Genomic DNA, 10,587 nt, shown 5'->3' with positions numbered 1-10,587 from the left:
TGGACCATGCCATCAATCCCCTAATCCATTCAAATGCTTCATTTACCAAAGTTTTTCCTTTCCTATTTCATACTAACCAAGCATAAGAATTTTCAACGGCTCTACACTGCATTCCACTACTTAAATGTTTAATATTCTTAATTTTTACGAATCTTATAACTTTGGTCTTCTCATGATTCATCTTCATTCCACACCACACACCTAGTGTTTCAGGCATTCAACATTGACTAGAATTTATGGACTAAAATGGCTAACTTAAGGTTTATTATCTGCAAAGCCGATTCAGTCACTTCTTTAACTCCTTCAATTCCATTCTCCTCTTATATTCTATTCAGAGGAGAGAATTTTGTTAGAAACTACAAGAGATAATGCAACTGATAAGGAGGAAGAAAAACTGCTCCTAATGTATCACCCCCTCCAGCCTCTACAGAGATGTGCAAACTTCTATGTTTTCCAATGCTTCGATATGCCCTTCTCATTGTACTTATTTGCTCTCTTACTGCTACACAGCCCTTCCTATGCAGAGAATCTCCACCTTTGCCTCAATTTTCAATTCATCTCTCTTCCAGCAAGCCCTATTAATCAATTTTCTTCCTTGCCTCCTTGTTTACACTAATGTATGCTCAAAAAAAATTCCACCCGATACCTAAGTAAGAAGAAAAAATTATGAAGAAAAAGTTAAGAAACTGTGAAAAAGTGTAAAGATTTTTATTTTAAGAGATAAATTGAATTTAAAAAATGCACACCTTTTTGCTCTTTACAATCAAAGAGTAAATGGAGATCATTGCAGATGAGCAAAGTCAAGGAAAATTGCCAAATGATATCCTCTCCCTTTACCACTACCCTCTTCTTAATATCCCAGGTTTTCCCCTTTCCATTGCCCAAACCATCTTACCTCGCTCTCAACTTCCATGTCATTCGTTGCCACCACAATATAACACTGCTTTGAATTTGGTTACGATGCCATTGTACCCGAAGGGAGTTTCAGTCTGCCTTTATTAAATAACCCGTAGATCTAACAAAGTGTAACTTTGTAATGGCATTGCCAACTTTCAATATTTCCTCCATCTACTTCCTATCAGCCTTTTTTTGGTTTACCAGAGTAATTTCCTCTGTTCACACACCCTAATTCAAAGCTCGGTCCAACTTACGAGCACTACACTTCATATGAAAGCCTTTAATAATCTTTTTTTCACATTTTACTCAGTGTGACTGTTATTCTTTTCTTTTTGCAAATACCTCTTTCAATAATTCAGTTCTCAAAATTTCCCCACTACCAGGCCCCTTTTCCCCTAAAATAATAGCCCAATTACATGAACTACCCTAGTTTATTCCCCCTTACCATAATGATTAACGTAGGCTTTCATACTTCTCGAGAATCTCATTACTTTTGTTTTCTTGTGGTTAATCCTAATCTCACAGCTCTCAATTTTTTCCTGCAAACCACCAGGTAATAATAGCAATCCGACAACTGACTCACTATGGCTTGATAATTTGCAAACCTGACGGGCTTAACCACATCACTGCCCACTTTTATTCCCAGCTCAAGCCCTCACCATACAACTCTTTAAATTTCTCCTCAGAATATACGTTAAAAATACTTATGATAACAGGCAACCCTATTTCACTCCCCACCCAATCATCACCCATCCTGTTTCCCTTCTGGCTACCCTTACCTGTGCTTTCTCATTCATATAAAAGTTTCGAATAAGTCACATATCCCTCAGTTCAATCCTACATCCTGCAATATATTCATTGACTTCATCTACTCTACACAGTTGAATGCCAACTCCACAAAGCATACGAAGAAATCCATATTATATTCGCATGTTCCTTTTCCCATATGCCCTCATGACAACACATGCCTCTTCTATTTCTACAGCCAAACTGATCTTCACATTGGCAGTTTAAACTATTTTATAGCACAATGACTCTCCAAGTACCTTTGGTGCATCAGAAGTAGAACTTATCTTGTAATCCTCACATACTGTGGCTTTACATCTTTTCCAAGTTAAGATTGACTGAAGGAAATCTTGTCATTTTCCTTCCACATAACTATTGTGTATAACTTCAAAGAATCCTTCAACTCTTCAGTAATTCTGCAGGGCGGTTATCTATACCTTCTGGGCCTTCATTACCTTCAGCACATTTTTATCTAAATATCTACTATTGCTGGACCCAAGCATTCCTTATCTAAGTCGCATCCCCTAATTTATTTCTGAACTGGTTTGCTTAGTAATTCAACTATCAAACTGGGAGATCCAGATGGTGCAGTGGCTAACATACAGGCTTCCCACCGAAGGGAAGGGTCCGAATACTGGAGGTGGCAGATATTTTTCAGTGGTATCTTCATCCCTACTTGAGGTGCTTTGTGGAGAGCACTATGGCCGAGTACGATATTAAACTGCGGATCCATTCGTGCCTTTCGACAAGAGTAGGCTAATGCCAATGGCAGGTTCCCATCCATCCCTAATGGTGCAAATGACCTTAGCTGTCAGTTGCCTCCCCTAAAAATTACTACAACTATTAAGCTCTATATTAATAATTAACTATATTTTACCCCGTCTGTGAATCTCTTTTGGCTCTATTAATAACTTCTCCATCATACATCTTTAAGATAGGCATAGCTTTTCAATTACAACTTCCCAATTATTCTCTTACCTTTTTGTTAGTGCTTCTACATTTCCATATCATTTCACACATCTTTCCCCCATAATTACCTTGACCCCAATTAGCTTTTCATTATTTTATCTTTCTTTCCCAGTTTCCCTCTTTCATCCATCCTCTCAAGCATCTTTCCTGTGACCCATGGCTTCTTAGTTCTCCACCACTGCCTGCTTCCAATGCTGTTCTTTAGCTCCAGCCACCATTGCTCCCCCAACGATATTCATTCCTATATCCTCATTTGGATATTAAGTTTTCGCGGCACTCTTTACTCCCACCAAATCTTCAGGATCCCATTTAGACACCCTCTTAAGCCTTGGAATTTTCAAGTGAATTTCATGAGTGAAAATATGATCCAAAACTGCATTCACACAAAAGAAGTTTTCATATCTTCATTTATTCCACATCATCATATTTTCATCTCATCCAAGCCAACACCTATACTAAAGAACACTTAAAACCTATATATATATATATATATATATATATATATATATATATGTTTCAATGAACAACTCCCTTATTTCAATGCTAAGTCTAATATTTTTCATCAGTACTTGGTCATTCCAATAGAAAGCCTACTTTTTCATTCCTAATCATCTTACTAAGAGTGAAATTGAGTGCTAAGGACAATTGGTGAAGGAAAAACGAATGGAAATAATTGCACAGGAAGTCCAACGATAAAAATTAGAGGCAGATATTCAAAAAGGCCAGCAGAAGTAGCTTGGAGGGAATGAAAAGATTGAAAGGATAATCAAACAGGATAAAAGAAAGGATAACAATCAGAATAGTCTGGAGAGCTGCAAAAACCCAATCCTTGGGGGCGATGATGATTATATGTCTTCAAGGTTGTTCCAAAAGGATCTGCCAGTGACTTGTCAACTCTGCCACTGACGTCACAGTGAGGAACACCAGATTCAGCATTTTAATGTCAACATCTCAATAACCATGACTTGGTTGAACATCCTTGAAGACCAAACTCACCTTTTGGAAGGTAAACACAAAATCAGAGAGACCTAAATACCAGCATCCTTAGATTAAGATACACGATGCAAGAGTTCACCACGTAAAAAGCCCTAATGTACCTAAATTTTACACGCCACTGGGCTCGCGATAGGTTGATGTTCTTTCCTTTTGGCACCCAAGGTTATGTGGGAAACACCAAAAGAATCACAAATATGAAACTAGGACCATCCAGTTATCATCCAAACATAACTGACCACCTTTAATGCATCTACCAGAATGAATTTTGGGATACAATGAACTCCCTGGAAAATGATTTCAGCAACATTCTTTTTACCAATAAAGTCATCATCATTAAATAATACCCATCAATTTATAATTAGAGGAAAAATATAAAATGACATATAAATGCATTTATCTGCTTCAAAATTCCTTTTAGGGAAAAATTGCATTTGATCTGTTACACCTAACACAGACTATATAATGCACAAACAAACAAAATCACTCACTGTATATATTTCGATGACTGAAGGTACTGGATTGGAAACATAATTAACCACAAAAACATGAAACTTAACTTTGGATAACAACGCAACAATTTCAGAGTGTAAAAATCATTCGCCTTGACTGGGATCCCAGTCAAGGCGAATGATTTTTACACTCTGAAATTGTTGCATTGAAATGCACATTAGCGGATGACTCCGTTAAAAGTTACTGTTGCGGCATCTCCCGCAGTTTCTTTGGAATTTGGATAACAACCTTAAGGCTAACACATCAGTGTGAAATTCATGCATTGGGACAAGGTAGCACCAGTTTCTTTCTTTCGATCACCTGCTGTTTCTCAGGAAATCTGGTACCAAAAATATTATTGCAGTGAGTGAAACAAGAGGGTCCCAAAACATCAACCAGAATTGACCTGGACCCTCTCGTCAGTAACTCAGCACCCTAACCGCTGGACCCCATTACATCGGACAAAAACTTTCAATTATGTTTTCACTTTAATACACCAACATCAGGTGATTACGTTATCTAGGAAAACCTGGTTTGCAAATGAAGTATTTTTTCTTAAGTCGAAACAATTTTTGTCAGCTTGCTACACATCCTCCTCCAGTCCAGTTTGAACAGAAACGTAAAATGATACTGGACGTGAAAGAAAAAAATCATGGATTTCATGGAACTTTTACTATTAGGCAGAAGCCAGGTTGTTTCATGCAGCAACATCATCTGATGCTGTTAGGACATGATGTCACTTAGTTTGTGCTTAGTAGTCGAAGTTCTGTGGATAAAAACAAGCCATTAATTGCAGTATGGAAGCATCACTAAGTGATACCAACAAGAAATTCACTAAATATGACTGTGCCTCCTCAAAATGTTGTATGCAGCACAAGTAAATGCATGCATAAAATGAAAAACATTCACTTTTTTAAAAAGTAATAGAAAGACAACATTGTTGGGGATCAATGAAATATGAGAGATGACCTATAGGTCATTCCTATGAAGATATTTATTACAATTGAATTTTTTTCTGGCTAACAATAAACACAGACTTGTAACTGCATATGCTTTGTCCAAACAAAGCATGGATTTAAAAAATGCAGACATTTTAAGTTCCATAGTTATAATGATGAATATAACCCAAATTACATATATACAGTACAACATGTATTAAATACTTAATACCAGCACACAGAACAAAATGCATTTTATGTTTAATATCGTTAAATTAAACGTAGAAATTGCATTAAAAGTAGTTTTACAAAGAAAATGACTCAAAAAAAATAAATATTTTCTTTGATTGATTTTTTATATTTATAATAACATAATTATGCATGGATCAACCAGTTAAATGAGAGAAAATTCTAACTTGAATTACATCCAGGAAGCACTTTGATTTTTCAAGGAGCAATGTGAAACTCCATTTATGTAGAAAGATACATCTATAGAACCTCTCATACTACAAGAACCTTAACCACTTAACTGTAGTGAGCCAATAATGTTAAACGTTGTTTCTGGATGGGTAGTAGAATCAAGCTAGAAAAAATATGATTAAAATTCTGGTGACATTAATAAAACAAAACACAATGAAGCACGGTTCGCCGATTTTTGGTTTCAAAGTCTTGAAGAAGTTCATCCACGTCGTTGTCAAGATCTTCACTGTCCGACATCTGAAAAATTAAATAAGACACAGTTAAATGAAGACCAAACTTAAAGTCTTACGCTTTCTATCTAGTACAGATAGCAATACTACGACGAATTCCTCACTCATAATTTGTAATTTTCATTAAGAATTTAAATGACATGCTTAGTGAACTAACATGCTTTTTAAATGGATGCATTGGGATTCGTGCAATAACACAAGGTTCAAATCCTATATGTGGCATAAATATTTTACCAAAGTCACTAGTTCGCATATCAGAAATGCGCCAATTGTGGCTTCTTCGTGATTATCTTGAATATCGATGTTTACAACGTGAACTGGGGTAGTTTCGTCTGGTATTCGTGTCTCAAAACCTAAAAATACAGGGATACATACATAAAGAAGACGATGAGAAACCATCAACACATGGAAATAATGTAACATAACACTAGTACACGTACACTCGATAACTTGGTCGTAAACTCTTTCTTCACATGTTATAACAACATCAAATTTATCCTGGCACGCTTGAAACCTTTCAGGGCGCGCTTTAATTCTCCTGTTACGATCTAACATATGAAGCAAACCATTTTGGGTATATCTAGATTACAGTTAAGGGTAAAAACAAAATGCACAATCAATATAATACTTTCCGTGAAAAAAATAAGGATTAAATTTCAAGGATACAATGCTTTATCCTTCGCAAGAAGATCTTGATATATTTCCTCGTAGGTCACACCGAACTCGTAGCAATTAGGTCTGTCAGGGGCAGGCCCAGGTAATTTCACTTTATCTCCAGTGCCAAATGATTGAACGTTAAATCCCTTTTTACTGCAATAAAGTAGCATTGAATAAGCATGAATGCACTAGTGGACATCACAAGTAAACAAAAGTAATATCGGGTGAGGCATCCAGTCATTATTTTTTCAAATTTGCAAGACTCTTCGCAAACCTCAGAAACGCGTGAGCTTCCATACTCCTATTCATATTACTTGAACATGTTACAGCGATCTTCATTTTACGATTAAAAGGCATTATTACTTTCATTCAATTACAATGGTTTACGTCAGGCCGGTGTCACTTGTCGCCCCTTCGACGGGCCATAAGCACTGCCATCTACGAGAGAGTTTACGAATTAGGGGGGACCCTTCCACCCCGATGAAGAGAAGAGGGATATTGCCAAAATGAAACCACCTAGTTGACAACTAGAGTGACAGATGTCACTAGTGCCGCATAACACGAGTATCTTGAGTGTTTAAACGCATCTTTCTGTACAGTAGTAATATTTTCTATTATTAATTATTACCTAAATAAAACCCTGTCATTAAGGAATCAATTCGGTGATGGCCGTAGGAAATAATAACATTTGCAATAACAATGATATTTTTATGGAACGTTGTAAATTGAACAAATCCAATTAAAAACACAGGTTAAATTAATAATTTCATTCCAATGCATATTTTTCAACATTTTCCAAAAATTCTTCCCCATTCTCTAGATACTGGTTCTGCTATGAAATTATAAAATTATATTAAGATTTTGACAGTCCACTCTAAATTCATCCTATTTTGAGAAATGAATGTCTAGGGAATTTAAAAATAATGTAAAAACTTTCACTACTTTATGACTAATAAAAGATAATAAAATGGCTGCTTAAATTAAAATGGATAGAAGTAATGATAGTCTCGTGATAAAAATAGTATTAAAATGAATATTCGGGTACTTTGTTACGGGAAGGGTTGATCCATTAGCACTCAAGAGATTGTCCACTAGGTAGCTTTTTCTCAGGCCATGGTGTACCACCTGATTCATATTAAATGCCGAGCACAATCAAAATTAAAATCATTGTTTGCAAAGAAAATATTGGGCAATATTTCTCATGATGTCTTTAGAATGGAGTAAGTTGATAGAGTATGTAAGTACAGCATGCAATTTAGCCATCTTCGTGATCCAGGAACAAGGAAAAACCATGAATGTAGAGGGGATATTAATTTAACAGTAAAATTTCTGCATGAAAAATATTACCACTAAGTTAAAATATAATAAAATTACAAAAAGAAACAAAAAATGACAATCTTTCCTCTACAAGAAAAGAACTTCATAAATTACAATAAAAAAGGATAAAACAAAACCTATTTCCAAATAAATGTCTACAGAACATTTGGAATAGTAACAGTTCAAGTCATCAATATATAAATATATAAAAATATATATACAAACAGCTATCTGAAGAACAAGAAGCAAAAAGTGAATTGTTTCCCAGCATGACTGGCCATGTAAATTAATTAGTTAGTTATTTTAATCATCAGTTATCATAACTGTTTAATAGACATATCAGTGATAACTGAGAGGGAAAAATCATAAAATTAAGTTGTTGACCATGATACCTGATAAATAGGAAATTGAATGGTTCAGACAGTATTGGGGTTATTGGAGAACAAAATGTCCAATGTCCTGATTGAATTGATTCACTCCTCGCTATCTAGTGATGCCTTGTTTTATAGCAAGTTCTTCAGAAAAGGCTGGGTTTTCTTTGTCATCACCTTAAAGGCATTGTAAAAAGGCATTCCATAAATAGTTAGGATCAGTAGTATTAACTGATGCTTCACACCGGGTATAATGATGAAACTTGAGAAATGTCTGCACCACATGAATATCCATCTATGCAACTGGACCCACTTTCTTGGAACTTTTAATCAATTCCTTTCTATTGAGATCATTAAGTTATACTGCAGTGGATTCAACATCCTGTTCTTCAAAAGGAGAGGAAGAGCCAGTAAAAAGATTTCTACCATCTTCTATAATATTTCCTTGAGTCTGAAAGGAAACCAATAATTAATTAAGGATATCTACAATGCTGTCCGGAACTACTATGAATTAGGATTGGGATTAGCCTCACCAATTTGCCAAAAAACATTGGAAAAAAATTGGATAGGATCTCAATTAAGGTTTCTTGTGCGAAGTTTCCAGAACTGCTTAGTTTTTAGTTCATCCCGCAACAAAATTACCGCTCTTATAATAGTTAACCATTCATTCTGCAAATGAGAGAGAATTACCTTTTCCTTTCCTAAGAACTCACATGAATTGATTTTGGGAAGGTTTGATTTCTAAGGATCCACATGAAGACTCCCATTTTTGCCTCTTCAATGGTTTTCTGGATTGGTTGCCAAACGTCCCATTCAAACTATCAAAAGTAGAATTCACTTCCATTAATAATTGTGAATTGGCGAGGATATTTATGCCCGAGACATCTGAATTGACAAAACAAAGGAACATAGTAGGCTGAAAAATAATTAATATAGTTAAAAAAGGAAAATAATCTTTCTATCCCACCTCACCTTCCAACTAATTCATACACCCCTGAAACCAAATGAGTCCTAAATACTTCTACAGCTAATGTTTCACTCATTTTCTGGAATGGCGTTGGGTACCAGACCAAACCAGATCAATGATGAACTGCACCGGCAGGCACAACTGCTTGCCAATTCCCAGCTGCTGCTGATTTACGGTACTTGGATATTTGTTAAATGTATAGGGCTTGTTGGAGATTAAGGATGTATAAGTGGAGAGTGAGTGTGCTTAAAGGTTGTTTGTCATGGATGAGAATTCAGGGGGTTTGTGTTTAAAGTGGGGGTTTTTGTCATATGACCATAGGTTTTCTAAGAGGGGGTTTTGTGTGTGTACTAGGGACCTGGAAATGAGACGGCAGTGTTTTGGAGGTATGTTCTAATGTCTGGTAGCTTTAGGTCATTTTGAAAAGAGTCATTACGAATAAACCAGGGAGCTTTTATGATTTTTCGAATTGTTTTAATTTGGAATATTTGGATTTTGTTTATAAGGGTCACTGCAATTGCCCCCCAAGCTGGGGAACTGTATGTGAGGATTGGTCAGATCATGGACTTGTATAATGTGATTTTTGTATTTAAGTAAAGGGGGCTGTTGTGTTTAAGTAGAGGGAATATTGAGATGAGAGCTCCATTTGCCTTATTTATTGAATAAATAGTATGATTGTGCCATGTTAGTTTTCGGTCTAGGATAACACCAAGAAACTTAGTAGAATTTTTATGAGGGATTTGGACGTTCCCATAAAAAAGTTTGTTGAACATGGTTTTTTCCATTTACTGGCAAAATTAACTATTTTGCATTTTTCTGGGTTAATGGTTGACTTCCAGGAGTCCATCCACTGCTCCATAATATCAAGCTGCTCCTGGAGGTTATCGGCTGCAGTGCCTGGACAGAAGGATTGGGAAGCTACTGCAGCATCATCAGCATTTAGGAATAGTTGGGTTATTGGATGGGAAGGGAGGCCAGTAACTCAAATATTGAAAAGAGTGGGGGATAGGATGGTTCCTTAGGGAACGCCTACAAGGATAGGTCTGGGGTTTGATTGGCTGGAGTTGAGGGATACAAAAATGATCTTGAGGAGAGGAAAGATGTTAAAAATTTTATAAGGTAAAAGGAAATATCTGTTTGGGAAAGTTTGTGGACTAGGCCTTCTGTCCAGATACGGTCGAAAGCACATTTAAGATCTAGAAATGCAATCTGTGTATGCTTGTGGATTTTGAAACCTGTGCTCAACCAATCTTGGGATTTGGTGTGTCGTAGCCTTTTTTCTTTTAAATCCTGTCGGCTCTGGTTGTAAGATGTTTCGGGCGAGTAATTCCTCTTATATTCGAACTTGGATGGCACGTTCAAGAATTTTCCTCATGCAAGGGAGAAGGCTAATGGGTCAGTAGTTTGAGGGATCTATTCCAGGTTTCACTGATGGGATGATCTTCGCTATTTTTCAGGCAGTAGGGAAGTAGCAAAGGGAGAGGCATGAG

The 10,587-nt window shown here is 36.2% G+C and overlaps 1 protein-coding gene across 1 annotated transcript; it reads right to left on the bottom strand.

Annotated features, from left to right (window-relative positions):
* Window positions 1–3,185: 3,185 nt before the first annotated feature.
* Ssu72 (Ssu72 CTD phosphatase) lies at window positions 3,186–6,879 on the bottom strand. Its single transcript, XM_071595435.1, has 5 exons — window positions 6,717–6,879; window positions 6,452–6,595; window positions 6,226–6,365; window positions 6,020–6,138; window positions 3,186–5,792 (listed from the first exon to the last, which is right to left on the bottom strand). The coding sequence occupies exons 1-5, from the start codon at window positions 6,809–6,811 to the stop codon at window positions 5,691–5,693; spliced, it is 600 nt and encodes a 199-aa protein (XP_071451536.1). The 5' UTR covers window positions 6,812–6,879; the 3' UTR covers window positions 3,186–5,690.
* Between the last annotated feature and the right edge of the window lie 3,708 nt (window positions 6,880–10,587).

Source organism: Hetaerina americana, unplaced genomic scaffold, assembly GCF_022747635.1.
Source record: "Hetaerina americana unplaced genomic scaffold, ioHetAmer1.1.p SCAF_7, whole genome shotgun sequence".
Classification (NCBI taxonomy): domain Eukaryota; kingdom Metazoa; phylum Arthropoda; class Insecta; order Odonata; family Calopterygidae; genus Hetaerina; species Hetaerina americana.
This window is presented reverse-complemented; position numbering and strand designations above follow the sequence as displayed.